Source organism: Ceratosolen solmsi, unplaced genomic scaffold (assembly GCF_000503995.2).
Source record: "Ceratosolen solmsi marchali unplaced genomic scaffold, CerSol_1.0 scaffold6, whole genome shotgun sequence".
NCBI lineage: Eukaryota > Metazoa > Arthropoda > Insecta > Hymenoptera > Agaonidae > Ceratosolen > Ceratosolen solmsi.
Window position 1 is genome coordinate 6,958,039 of NW_011948414.1, and position 15,000 is coordinate 6,973,038.

General features: G+C 35.5%; 1 protein-coding gene across 2 annotated transcripts in view; it reads right to left on the bottom strand.

Moving 5' to 3' along the window:
- Positions 1–15,000, bottom strand: part of LOC105367913 (atrial natriuretic peptide-converting enzyme) — a 74,760-nt gene that overhangs the window by 26,422 nt on the left and 33,338 nt on the right. For both annotated transcript variants that reach the window (XM_011506768.1, XM_011506769.1), the window contains exons 3-4: positions 8,552–8,735; positions 777–990 (exon numbers count right to left, since the gene is read on the bottom strand). In XM_011506768.1, the coding sequence (XP_011505070.1) occupies positions 777–990; positions 8,552–8,735 (398 nt within the window). The remainder of the gene's footprint in view (positions 1–776; positions 991–8,551; positions 8,736–15,000) is intronic.

Here is a 15,000-nt window from a genome sequence, read left to right on the forward strand (position 1 = left end):
TCGAAATGTCGAAAAACTTTACGAGTATCGAAATATACCTTTCCCCTTTACTAATAATGTATAAGGACGGGGTAATCAATGAATTGCTTTCGTTAGTTACGATTGTAAAGTATCCTTATTTTGCTAGATATTCATCGAAACCCTCAACAATTCATAAATACCAACAATCGAGACTTTCGGCGGCAAAATATAGATAGACGTACACTTATATGCCCGCGGCTGCGAATTACCTTAAGTGCAACTACTAACGCTAAAAAGCAAAAAAAAAAAAAATGACAAAAAAGACAGACTAAAAGAAATAACGAACGAAGCTACTTTACGCACGTATTTTCAATATTATTATTTGAGAAATTCGCATATACGTATAAGGAAAGTTTTTCAAAATGTTTATTTTCACGATAGCTGAACGGCGTACCACAAATTATGCAGTACTTCTCCTACTGACGTATCAAGTTGGAAAATATTTTACGCTATTGTATGAAGTGCAAAGGAAGTATGTATTACTAGTTTAGAGTGAAATAACCCAGAGGGAAAAGTCGGCAAAAATAGAATGTATTGTTAGGATTATGACGTTAGGTATTAGGTTGGGATCGTCAGCCGACCTTGCACACTCAACTCCAATCAATGCAAATAAAATTATATCTAACAATTAACGATCCATCTCTTGTCTCGCTAATTAGCCGAATAAAATGGATAAGCTACACTATCTCCTGTCGATTCAACAATCAAGGGGCACGGTAGTTCAGCAGTAATAATAGTTAAGGACAGAGGCGTACCCATCGAGTGCGAGGATCTCCGCAGCGACGAAGGACATCTGCAGGGGACTGCGACGGAAGGCCAGGTTGATGCGGTCCCGGTAGCTGCGCGACCTCTGGCGGAAGGCATCGGTGCTCGGGTCCGCGAGCTCGGGGTTGAAGGCGTCACCCTGCGTCACGCGGAACGTCGCCAGGAATATTTGGTCGTTCGGCAATTCCGATTGCAGAAACGTGTCTGAAACAGTGGCAGATGCCTTCCATTAAGTATTTCATTTGTTTCGCGGAGCTTTCATGCTTTTGCCTCGGATGACCCGAAGCTTTTACAGCTTAGACCGGCATTAATGGAGGCTTATAACTTACGCAAATGTGCCGCTGTATTTTTATATTTTCTATTCTTCAGAATGCTCGGCTGCTGAATATACTGGATTATTAATTTGTTTGAAAATGTGCACTCGAAAAGGTATAATATAATTGGTATAAAATTACCTGCGCTACTTTTACTCTATAAATTATTTAGATATAAATGCAAATAGATTTGCAGATGAATTTTTTATAACTGAATATTATTCGACGTAGCCGGTTGTACATTAATAGAATTAAATTTACAGTCGAAATATGACTACAATTCGTTTGTGATTATATAAATTTACAAAAGTATTTCCATTTTCTAATAATATACATAGACTTTTTTTATTTTTCAAAATTATGAAATTCTCACATATGATTATGTGTGTGTGTTCGTATATATATATATATATATATACACACACACTATAAATAGGTGTGTTACGCGTTGAAAATATTTCATTGATATTTACAATTTATAAAGTAAATGTTACTTTAAACTCAACAACATCTCATGATTTTACGTTTGTCTTCGTTACTTTTAATTATTTTTCCGCGTTTTTCTTACCAAACAGAGTTTAATGTAATAATTCATCATCATAAATGAAATATGTAATCCATTATTGTTTAAATTAACGATCGCATGATCACATAAATTCAGATGTTATAAACGCATGAAAAAGGCTTCGCTAACCTTCTTCTCTTCTTCAAAAATAAGCTACAGAAAAACCAAGTATAATATTTTTATTTTTTTTTTATAGTATTTTGTAATTTTTGTATCGACACTATGTTATTAATGGTATTACGTATATTATAATAAATATTTCAGTATTTAAGTTTTACTTTCAGTTCTCGAAATCAACTTCTTTAAAATCTGAGACACGACCGACAGTTTAGCAGTCACATTCATATTAGAATTATTTAAACATAATCGGTGTAATTCATTATAACTTCATCTAACATATTATTAATAATGTTGAAAATTAACTTTACCGAAGAGAGCAGTGATTTATGACTGTTTATGACGTGGTTTAAAAATGATAGCTTTTCACAACTTTCTTTATTCGATATGTAATGGCAACTCATCACTATTAAAACTTTTCTTTATTCGCTATAAATTTATTTAAGCATTCATAACTTTGAAAGTTACATTAATTACGTTTTTCATGTTTTAAATTGAACGAAAATATTAGCTTCGCTACTAGCGTACTTAATTATTGATAATTACCTATGCCGTTTTCAGTGAAAAATTTTATATGTAAAAAGGATATTTATCGGTATCTTTAATAAATGCAATTATCGAGGAATTTTCATATAGGCGTTTTTTTTTCATTTTTTTCTTTTTTTTAAATTCTACTCGTTATTTTGAAAAATGTGGTATTTATGGTTCTCTGTTAAATATAATTCGCCAATATCCACTTTTATTTTAGCAATTATGTCAAAGTGAAAATTTGTTGAATGGTTCATAAATAATAAGTAGATAATAATTATTAACAACTGAGAAAGAAAATAGATCTATCAACTTCTTATTAGTATCCATGTCACTTTAAAGGAATACTTTTGCAAAAAGGTGGAAAAAAATTAGTAAATGTAACGTGCTCTAAATTTTTCACAATATATGAATTAACAAGAAACCAATTTTGTACATTCTTAGCGGATAATGAGGTAATGCCCAGTCATGTAAAATAAGTATTATCCACATAAACAAGGCAATTGCTTCATTATTATAGCATCTACGGTCAAATTACTAATATTATAGTACAGTCTTGCTTATAAAAAAAAAAAAAAAAAAAAAAAAATTTTTTTTTTTTTTTGTTTAGAGATATATTTAAGCACAAAGCATGTACTATACAAAACCGAGTTCAATATTAATTGATATTGTTATTCGATTATATTAAGACTCTCGAGGAAAGAAAGAGTTTTGCTCAATCGGCAGGCAAAGTCAAAAGTTCGCATTTTCATATTTGATTTTGAATTATTTTTATATAATATTCCTCGCTCCTTGAAATGAAATACCAATACTATCTATCATATAGGTAAGAAATATTTATATAACTATAGGCATCGAATAAATAATTGTTTAATCTATTAATGAAAACTGTATTAAGTACGATTAAGTATATCGTTTAAAAAAAAAAAAAAAATCTTAAATTACATCTTAAATCTTAATTTTATAGAAATTTCAGGAATATATTTTGAGAAAATATTAAAGTATAATATTATAGATTTACATATAATACAATATTTATAAAACTTATTACTCTCAATGACAATGAGTAATGAAAGACAATGACATATTTCTTTACATTTACGCGGGTTTTGTTTGTAATCAATACGCATATCGCGACTATATATTATTATGAAAATAATTATTCTAATGGGCTTATCTTAGTAATGTAATAAAGAAGAAAATATTGTCCGTTGGAATGAAATTTCACTATTGTAGCCGACTAAATAAGAATATTCTCCCATCAAAGTAAGCACGTTTTATAATTAAGCAATTTCTCTTGATAATTTTACAACTCATTCTCAATTATTAGCACTGAATAAAATAATATAAGTTGAAAAGACACATAAAAGGGCCAATAAAGCAAAACAAACAAACAAACAAATAACAACAAAAACAACAACAACAAAACAACAAGCTAACAAAGGCTTGAATAATAGAAAAGTTAATAAAAGAAGAGAACTGCTAATTTTATTATACAGAATCAAAAGGTATTTGTAACATGTTTGCAAACATCTTTCTAGGGAAAAAGAGAAAAAGAATTAAAGAAAAAAGAAAAGAAAGGGGAAAAAAAGTAAGAATATCTTTTTGCTGCAAATTCCTTGCTTATAATCAATGAAAGTGAAGCACTTAGTAGCACAGGCACTTGTTCGAGATGGAATTTTTAACCGCCAACCGCTACGCCTGAGCTTAGTATTATTATAAGGTTTACAAGCTACCACCGCTACAACATCATCACGTTCGTAAAAACTTTGGAAACGCCAGGTTATAGCACGTCAAGCTGCAAAACGAAAAAAAAAAAAAAAATCATCTCCAAAATTCATCGACGAAGTTTAATCGAGATCTCGCAAGATCTATCCGCTCTTTTTCTCCACTCTGTGGGCGAAATGGAAATCGAGCCCACATGCAGGTATTTACCTGGAGCCAAGCGACACGACCCGATGCGAACGTCAATTTGAATTATGGGTATCTCCTTTTATTGTTTGCACGCGACCGTGCGATATTTTATGGCAAGCCGGTGTTCGCTGTTTTTTGCTTTTATCTCTCTTCCCATCGACTTTGGAAAAGTTTTTACCCCGCCCCACGGCCGAATTGATTGTTTTTCAGTGTATCCTCCGAACAGAGTTGCTTATTGATCAGCGGCTCGATATATTATTACTATACATAGAGTGAGATATACCATTATGAAATATACCATTGGTGAATTCTTGTCTAGTTGGCTTAACGCGCAGCCCAGATCGTAAAACTGACTCTTGAAAATTTTGAGTAGCCTTCGTTGACATGGTCGGAAAGATTAATTGCTAAAATTTTTATTAAAGGACTGCACGAGGGCAAAAATGCTGAAATGCCGAATACGTCAAGAGATTTATAATTAATAGGAATTTTCGCGCGGACAATGAACTGTTGTTTGTTACTACTAGTTTCGCGGCCGATTTTGTATAATAGAAATTTTTAGTACAATTGTAAGCATCTGATGTATGTTCTGGATGATTAGGATTTCGTTGTTAGCTTATTTCAATTTCGAGAAAATATCGTCGAATATCTAATTATAATAGAATTTCTAATTATACATAAATAGTCCGAGTCCAAGTGTTTGTTTTTTTTTTTTTTTTTTTTTTTTTTTTTTTTTTTTTTTTTTTTTTTTATCGACGTTTCGATTATTTGCACGGTAATTATTATTATTATTACATTCGTTATTATAGTCGAGTTTATGCCGCTAAGGGTCATAGGTCATCAATTACATTGGTAGCTTTCGTAATGATTACAGTGCGGCAGAGGTTACATTCGAAGACGAGTCTTAGTCTTTGTTTTATATTGTAATTCAGGTTAATCGGCGCGTTAAAAACAACCGGGTACCACGAGCTGCAAGTAATTGGCATTTGCATTTTTTTGAGAAATTCAGAAAGAAAAGCTTCTTCGTCGCTTTGTAATTTGCCGGTAAGCTCATAACCTGCTAGAAACAGTTGTACTAACTCTGTTACGTCAATATCCATTATGTCTTGAAATTCAACTCGAAAAGCGTATTCGTGTGTTAACTTATCTAAGATCTATAACTTACTTAAGTTTTTATTAGTAATAATGCAATCTTGAACTTGTCAACGACCATTTATTATTCATTAGTTTTACTTGAAAATCCAATTCTATTATTTCATTATTATTATAAAGCTCTTATTATTAAGTATTATAACTTAAGCCAATAACTTTGTTACAATTCTACGTACTTTAAATAAGTTTTACGACCTATCGATCTTTTGTCAATATCTATACGCTACAGGATCGACGCGCATTAAGAATAGCATCGGCTTACTCACTTATTCACTTACACAAGCCAAAATTGAAAATTGAAATTAGAAACGGCAATCGGCATTAACTCCTAATGCATGGTTAGCCAGTGAAATTCTTTATTACTCCAATAATGCTGATTTTTAATACTCATCATTTCTCATTATCGATTAACTATAATTGATCGTTTATTTATCGAGTCTTTGCCTTAGTTTCACACAAGCTATTGTTGCTATTAATGACTTTAGAAACAAAAGAGCGCTTTCAAGGATAACAAAGGGGAAAAAAAATTTATTTCTGCATTGTTATATTGTTTACCTACTCAGAAAAATTAAGTATTACTTTCAGTTTGGTCGTCTCTATTTATAACGCCCATGATGAGGCAGAATCGGGACCATCGATGCTTTCATTCTTAAGCGAAATGAGAAAAAGCGCAATGCAAGACTCTTATTCATTATCTTATTCGTTTCACTCTTCATTTCTAACTAGATTATCGATATAATGAAAGTTCCATCTTACCGAGCGATCCTTAATCTAATTCTATACAAGGGAAACTCAATTGTAACACTTTGTACGATTTTAATGAGTCATACGAAATTCCTCGTTGACAAGAGTGTCGCCAGATAGGGATCCAGGAATATAATTAATACGCGTACTTGCAAACGGATTCGATGACGAGGTCCTAAGTACACCCTCGTTCAGGTCCTGAGTTCTCTCGAATTTTCTCGCGTGAGAATAACACCAATCGCTTGTCCGTTTTCAAGGAGTGTAATGCGCTTATAGTCGAAAAGGAAAGGGAAAGCGGTCGGGTAGCCAAATTAAAAAGGGAATTTGATATGTTTTTTTTTTTGTTTTGTTTTAGCAGGGGTGTAAGTGCTGAATATTGAATCCCTAAAGTATTGAACCATGAGCACATTACTGGAGATTATTAAGGGATGGTAGGTATCGGTGTTTCTATCATTTCCACGAATGACGACGCTGGTATACTTTAAAACCGGTGATTATCGCTTTAACTCGAGTTTAACTCTTTATTAACGGGATATTCACGGGTTGAAAGGCGAACTTTTTGCTGCTTTATTATTCTCTCTCTCTCTCTCTCTCTCTCTCTCTCTCTCTATCATTCACTCATTACTCATCATCCTTGTTTCATAAATTTTTGAGTTCGAAGCATTATCCAAAGAGTCTATCGCGTTTTTTCTTTCTTCAAAATGAATTCATTTTCAATGTATTCTCTTAATGCCATTTTTCTTAAACGTCCATATACTTGTAAATCATCAAACTATGAATTCAAGCTGTGAAATTTCTTCGACTGAATTAATACAACTCATAATAATAAAACTTTTTTAGATAGTACTATATTTAATACAAATTAATAACAATCATACGAATGTCGAATCATCAATGTCGAAACAAGCATGTACAGAAAGAACAAAATTAATGACAAGAAATCCAAGTGATATATTTAATTATTATAAAAGCAATAAGTGTCTTTAATGAGTATGTATAAATTTTGGTAATAATAATGCAAATCAATAAATTTATGTATAATATTGTGCTGAACTATTGCTAATTGCTAATTGCTGAATTTGACGCTTATCGCGTCAAAATGCAATATGTCAATAGACTTTAAAAAGTTATACTCAAATTGTATATAATTTAGCCTTTTAGTTGAATGATTGTTTTTGAAAATTAAATATTAAATTTATCCATCACATGCATGTTTTGATTCCTAACAATTTGAAAATAGATGTAGAGCTAAAAGTTTTGCAATTATCTCGTTACACTTTTAGTTAGACGGCAAATCTACCAATATAAGGACAGTTTTCTATAATTTAATCGATATAACGATACTGTTACTAAAAAAAGTTTTTTTTTTTTTTTTTTTTTTTTTTTTTTTTTTTTTTTTTTTTTTTTTTTTGGTCTTCTTACAATTAAGTAATAAAATAATATAATTGTGTAGCGGAAAATAATAGAAAAGACAGCAAGTTGCATATACATAAAGAAAGTACAAATTAAACAAATGCTCACCTATAAAAGTTGTATTTTTGAAAAATATTAAGAACTAATTAGGAAAAGTCAAAATATAAATGCTTGATCCTCGAATATATTATTATAAAATGCCATTTCTCTCCAAATTCGAGGCTTACCGTTTAATTATTGTTTAAATATTATAGTATTATTGCTACGGCCTGACCTTATAAAGCTTTACCTCGTAACAGCGTCGAATTAAAAAATTATAACAGAAAAAAAAAATAGATTTTTCAGTAGGATATAACAGCGTAATCCATGAAATCATTTCGACGACAAAATTGTTAATACTTTTGCATTTCGTAGAAATCAGCCTTATTCATGCGTCGCTTCCTATATAATTTTCCACGCGTGTCCGTATTACAGCGACTACCGCTAGTTTGTTAATAATTTGACTGCCTCTATCAAGTACTTACATCTCGTTAAAACTTCCCTACAAACCGTTTGTATTTATCCGAGCGATTTACAAATTCCTTCATCATCTCCGTGATTTTCAACGTGCAGCATCCCGCTGTGAAAAATCCTTCTCGAGTCTAAGACACGTGGGTATGAAAAATGTTTTCATACTTTGGCAATCGGTTTTTTCATGAGAGCGAGTCCGTGCAGATAAGTGACTCCGCGCATGGATAATCACTCTGAGAAAAAAAAATTGTACCACTAGGCCAATGAGAATGATACCGGCGCCCAATATTTCCCGTCGGTCCATTAATCACGCGGCCAATTCGACTTTTCACTCGTCGCATAAGCATGGCTCGCGATTCGCTTCACATTCTTTATAACAACGAAGCCTGTAAATAACGCTCCGACAATTTCCGCGGTCCGGCCTCGCGAACCACCTCGGCGTCCCTCCTCCCACCTTCGTGCTCGCCCACGCGCCGCCCAAGCCCATTTGAGTTAAATAAAAAAGACTCACATCCGAGGTAAATGGAGACTCCGGCGAAGAGTAGGAAGAGTAGAAAGGCAGCGAGTACGCAGCAGCCGCACCTGTACTGGCTGCCAAGCTTCCTCGTGAACCGGATGTCGCTGTCCGAGGAGAGGATGGAGCTGGGCGTCCCCGCCCTGCTGAAGCGCCTCGTGCTCACCGTACTCACCGAGATCTGCAAGCAAATACGTCCCGGATGAACGGAAATTCTCGTGAGAATCATCCTCGCTGATGAAATAAAAGTTACTACTTCTATCTGCCCGTGAGATTTATAATGTTTTCCCGGGGCCGAGCCGAAGCTGCACGAACAACGGCCGTGCGGACGTATGACTCATCCTGAGCGGTGAGGGCTTTTTAATCTGTGCGTGGATGCACGTCCTGGAGCGGGGCGGGGCAAGCGAATCTCTTCAATTTCTAGAGACTCAAGTGTGCCAGGTGCAATGATTGGCGTATTGTATGTTTGGCTGCCGATTCGATCGGACATTATTTCAAGTCTGCGTGCTAAGTCTGTCTTATTGGAATTTATGGGTGACGGCCAATTTTCGCCGAGGTTAATAAAGTCGTGCATTACATTACTCGTTACGACATTGCCAGTGCAAGAGCCGAGGATAATATCATAAATGTTTAAATGCAAGGTATCGAGCATTTCTATGCGAAATAGATTTTATGACTTTCGACATGCTCGACGCACTGCCTTGAACTTTGTAATAAAGATAGAATTAATGTCGACTAACAGGCTATATTTCACAACTAATGCTAAGGCGTCGATAAATATCCCATTTGGGTTGGGAGGGGGTTGTCGCCAATAGGCTTTTCCGACACTCCTCGCAAGTGATAATTTCAGTATTTAGACATTTTAAGTAGAGGGAATTAATTTTAGCAAACGATCTATTATTATTTGTATTTAAAGTATGCGGGGTCTGAAAAATTAGTATGCTTTCGTTGACGTTGAGCTTCGCTCGGAAAGCTTAATAAATCGGAAGTAAATCGCGTATGAAATATCTCGTAAACGGCCAATCAACCCAATTGGCAGCAACTATTATAATACAAAAAATAATGGACTAATGGACGTTGTTAAGCCCGTCGGCGACCATTCGTTGAAAATTCACTGAGAGGGAGAGAGAGAGAGAGAGAGAGAGAGAGAGAGCTTTGCTTCATCCGTAATGACTGAAAGCACTGCTTTATTCATTCTTATGTCACTCTTCTTTGTCCCGTCAGATATCGCAGGCAAAGGCCGATGTAGTCAACGCTCGGGCTCGGACGCTCGTCGACTGAACGAATCCAGTCCCCGTCGGCTTGTCCATATCGTCAAGTCCATGGCCTTCTCCATCGGTCGATAACGTTCGCTTTCGCAATTCATGCGAATGAATCGAAGTGCACATACATGCACGAGGAAAAAAGGAGCGCGACGCATACGTGTACGAGTAAACCTATACAGGAGCTACGGCTACTATCGACTAATTGGGACGATCTCTTCTCTCCGTCCCCCGAGTACATCGACTAATACTAAACATCCCGGTGGTACTCACAATTACGGCTACTACGCTCGCTTTAAAAATAGGTCAGCTTTTCATAAACGACGGCCAAGGATCATTGTCTTTCCTAAGGAGTATGAATTATCATGAATGTCGTGATAAGCGAGAGTCCATCACGCGATATACGACACTGGCTCCCCGCATCATTTATTCGCATCGATCCGAGTGGCAATATTCGCGGGAGCGAGGAGTCCTTGATTTCCCGATCGACGAAGTTTGTCCTCTTGGCTACTTCCGTCACGCTTTACGAACGTAAAGCTCGAGTCGCAATCCCGTCGCAGCTTTATAGCTGAGAAAGAAGCCAAGAGGCGAGAAGTAAAGAGCGCGTGCCGTGAAATTCCCTCGAAGAAAATAAGACCGTCTTGGCCCTTTTCTCCCCCCCCCCCTCATCGCCATATCTCATCACTCTCTCGCTCTCCCGCTATTTCGTTTGCCTCGGGCTATTCTAAGCGCGCGGGCTTATCTTGCCGCGACAAGGAATTGCTTTTCCACGGCGAAAAAATAAAGAGCCGAGCGCTCGTAAATAAGCATTAATTAACGGAAGGACTAGAGGTGCGCGAAGAGCAGTCGTCGGGACCGGAGCCAGAAATTTTCTCGCTACTATGCCGACTTCTCCCGCCATTGCTGATTTATTAATGAAAAGTTCGAATCGACTCCCATCTCCGCATACAATTTATTCGGTCAAAGGATGAAAAGTTGCCGGCCTTTCCGATTCCCACTGGCATTATTCTAATGTACGCCAACGCCGTGTGCGAGGGCGGGCGGCTGCGGCGTGTTTATTGCGATTTCTGTTGAAAATTGTAATGCAAGCTTGAAAATTGATACGAGGTAATATTACAACGTGTGCTCCGAGTACAGAGATATCCTCATCCTTCGGACATTGAATTTTTGAGTTGTGATATAGAAGCTAGTTGAGTGAAAAAAGCAAAAAAAAAAAAAAAAAAAAAAAAAAAAAAAAAAAAAATCATACCCGCTGTATCCGTGATTTAATTTCATTAGGCATGAGATATTCGTGCTTAATGGAAATACTCGGAACGTCCACACATTGCATCTCTTTAATTAACAATTGAAATATGAGATGATAGTCGAGGCAAGGAACGATTATATATTTCAACGTTTTACAACTTGAAAATTGCATTTGATTTTTGCAAGAGCAACCAGCGAGTTCAGCTAGCCGGATTTTTATTATTCTTAGAAAAAGCACGATAAAAGCCCAAGTATATTAAAATTAAAGTTAAAAAAATTTAAGAATCTTCAAAAATTAATTCGTTGAAAATTAAAATCTTTTATGAAAAGTAGCCACCTACGGAGTAATTAAAAATTCATCTATTTAATACAAAACCATGTGCACTCTTACGTTTTCGTAATACCTTCCCTTTGAATATTCTGATTAAATGTAATTTACATTTTAAAGATTTTTCGAAATTTGATAATGTCTTATCTAAAAAAAAAAAAAAAGAAACGAGCTTTTAAGCTTTGTCAAATAGCGTCTCCATAAAATTTTCAAAAATCTCCCGGTTTTTATGTACGCTTAAAACTACTTGGTTTTCCATTTAATTTTAACGAGTCAAAAATGCACAAATTTCGTTATCGTCATTTGCTCCGTCGAGTCGACAGCACCGGGCATTAGCGGAAAATGTCGTAAATTACCGTTTTAATGTAGCGTCAACAGATTGTCAAGAAAATATCAGCACGCGACAATTAATATTTCATTCGAAATAGAATTCCGAAGCATCTACGACTGAAAGCAAATACAATGGCTAATGGCGCAATTACGCTAAGCACGAAATCGAAAAATAATGACAGTGGCGACGTAGCAAAGAATTTAACTGCTACAACGGACACAGAAAAATCATCACGGAATGAAATATTTAATCGCCACTTGACCGCAACACTATTTCTTTCCTAATCGCGATAAGAACGGTTGGGAGCGTAAGCTCGTACCGCGCGCATTTCTTCTATCGATCGGTTGTGCCGAGTTCTTCCACAATTTAACCACCATTGCATGTACTTAGAGGCACTTACAAGTACGTAGTAAATTCGTGCAACTTTTAAAATTGCATTAACAACATTATTCCCCGTATTAAAGTTACTTTCCCTAAGCTCACCCACGCCAAACGTTTTTCCCCGTCGCTCGGACTATTTTAAATTCATTTTTGAAAATAATTTCAATTTAGAGCTCATATTGGAAGAAGAATGATGTCCATTACAGTTTATTGGCCAATGTGAGCTATTTCATTCCCAATAATAAATCAACACTTTCAACAAAATGCCGTTTCTTAATAAAATTGTTTTTCTATTTTACGATGTTGTAAAGAGTCTCATTGTTCCTTATTCGCATTAATTGTATCGGTTTAATTGAATTATAGATCAAGTACTCATTGATGTATGAATTGAATGGATAAAATCAGCCTTAAAGTATAATCTTCGAATCAATAATTTGTTTAACAGTAAGTGGTATGTAAATGTGAAGAGAGTCGCCTTTTTTTAAACAATTTTATCCACAATCTTCCGATTCATGCTAATTTTTTTTTTACGCATAAACTGTATTTTAATAAAGATGGTCTTGAATTATGTAAGTAACGAACTTTTATAAAATATAACGCTTGAAAGTTATTAATAATGGATTTGGTTAATAACGGTCGAGGAGAAATTACTAACATGTAAGATAAGGCAACAAAGCAATTGAATATTTTTTTAGTTAAATGAATCTTGAATTTCGGCTTTTATAATAATCTACTAAATATTTTAATAATCATATATATCAAGATATATCAAAACTTTTATAATTAGTCTTGAAAATGTGTATTTAATGCTATTTAATTAAATGTTCCGTAAGAGCTAAATTAAAGTATTATCTGACGCGGAGTAAAAGAAGCAAAGTAAGCAAAATATTCCTTTTAATGAGAGAAAAAATTAAAATTACTAATAACGCAATAGGGTATGGTAAAGCAATTAGACCGAGATACTCAATTTCATGATCAAAATTAATGAAACTTTTTCATGATATTTCATAATCATATTTTAGCTAATTAAATAATATAAAATTTAATTCCAGTAGTGCATTCCGGTATACAGTTTACTTTGTACTTTTCATAAAACTTTCTTATGGAACATAACAAGGAAAATATAACTCTGTACTGTGCACGATAATAAATCCTATATATTCAATAATAATATTCCGAGCTTTGAGTAATCGTTTTCTCGCAATATTGTAATATTTAATTTACATGCCATTCTCAACGGTTACTAATTTGAATGCATCGCTACGTTCCGAGCAAAAAGAGTATTTTAAAGTGCAGGCACTATAGCATAAACATAAATACTTATTCGTAATAAGAATTCCAATTGTCAAAGTGAAAATCTCGAGGGCAAATGAAAAACCCCGTCTCCGCTTTAAATAAATTCACGAGAAAAAGAAATTAAAGACGAAATTGAGAGCGCGCAAAAGTGTGGCGCGCAGCTCATTTGGTTTTTTAGAGTCGAGAGTTCGTGCCGATCAAGAGATTGCCGAGATGATCTTGCGAAGCATCGCGATCCGATCGCTGAATCGGCGCCTCACCATCGTACAAACAATCTCGAATCGAATAACGCTTTCGCAAGAAGCCTCGGACAAAGACTCTCCTCCCTTGGTTCGTTGGGGAGGGGGAGGCGGTGGCGGATTGGTTATGGGGATGGGTATGGGGGAGGGGGGAGGGGGAGGAGGAAGAGTCGAGTCTCTGTATAACTAACTGTCATAGATTTCCGTTATAAATTAATGGGCAATCGCATGTAAGGGTAAATTTTCTGTCTGCGGTAGTTGCGCCACTTTCCCCGGGGCGGTGAAACCAAATCAGAAAGCCAGGGGATATTATTATTTGCCTTGCGCAAGTCGACCACGACCATCCTCCAACTATCATCGTTCCTCTTTATGTCATCAGTTCCACCAAATCGTTATCGGCCATCCGCACGAACGTGCCCGTCGTCCTCTACATCGTACTCCAGGCAATCATACGTCGCCGTGAAATTGCAGCGTCGGGCCGCCATCGCGAGGGCTTGAAAGTGCGTCGAGTTCAGGTTCACACCCTACGTGACTTTCAAGTGTCTACGCACTAATGCGTGTTTGAAAATCCAGTCAAAGCTATGCCGCTTGGTGGCTTTCAGGTTACAAAATACAAAATGTTTGACGAGAAGGGGCTGCTGCAGCTGCGAACGTATGCACAGAACTTGGTGCGTTTATTTGAAAATACACCCACACATTTGTTTGAGCTCGCTGTTGGGTGTGAGGTTATTACCGGTGGATAATTTAACGCGGCAAATCGCTTTCCTCGTTACAGGTAGCTGCGTTTGAGCTATTTCGTATGAAAGATTGAAGGAGGGTTTGACGTAAATGTAGCGAGTGCGTGGAGAATATCATGACTTTCACTTTCACGGTGTATGTCAACGTTATAAATATATCTTTATAATATCCGTAGCATCTAATTTAACGAGATTGATGCGTATTAAAGTGTAAGTGAGTTAGCGAGAAGATTAATCACGGAAAAACGCGTACCATGATGAATGATATTTCGTACAAGCAAGATCAGACGGGGCCAGATGATGTGTTACTTGAAAAAAAAAAAAAAAAAAAAAAAAAAAAAAAAAAAAGAGTTATCAGGAAAAACACAAGTTATTTTTTGTTTTTATTAAAATGAGCAAAGGTTGGATAGACAATAATTTTCATGAAGCACGGTTGGGAGGAAATTTTTCAAGCGTTCCACGAACAATTAAATACATATATAATTATAATGGCGCTGTTGCATTTTCACGAATTATTTGAGGAATCGAATTATCGCTTTAGCGCGCTGTTGGTCGTACGGTTGTTTAACATTTATTAATAAAATAAAATCGGAGTTTCTAATGGGACGGTTGATCTTACTTCCTCGC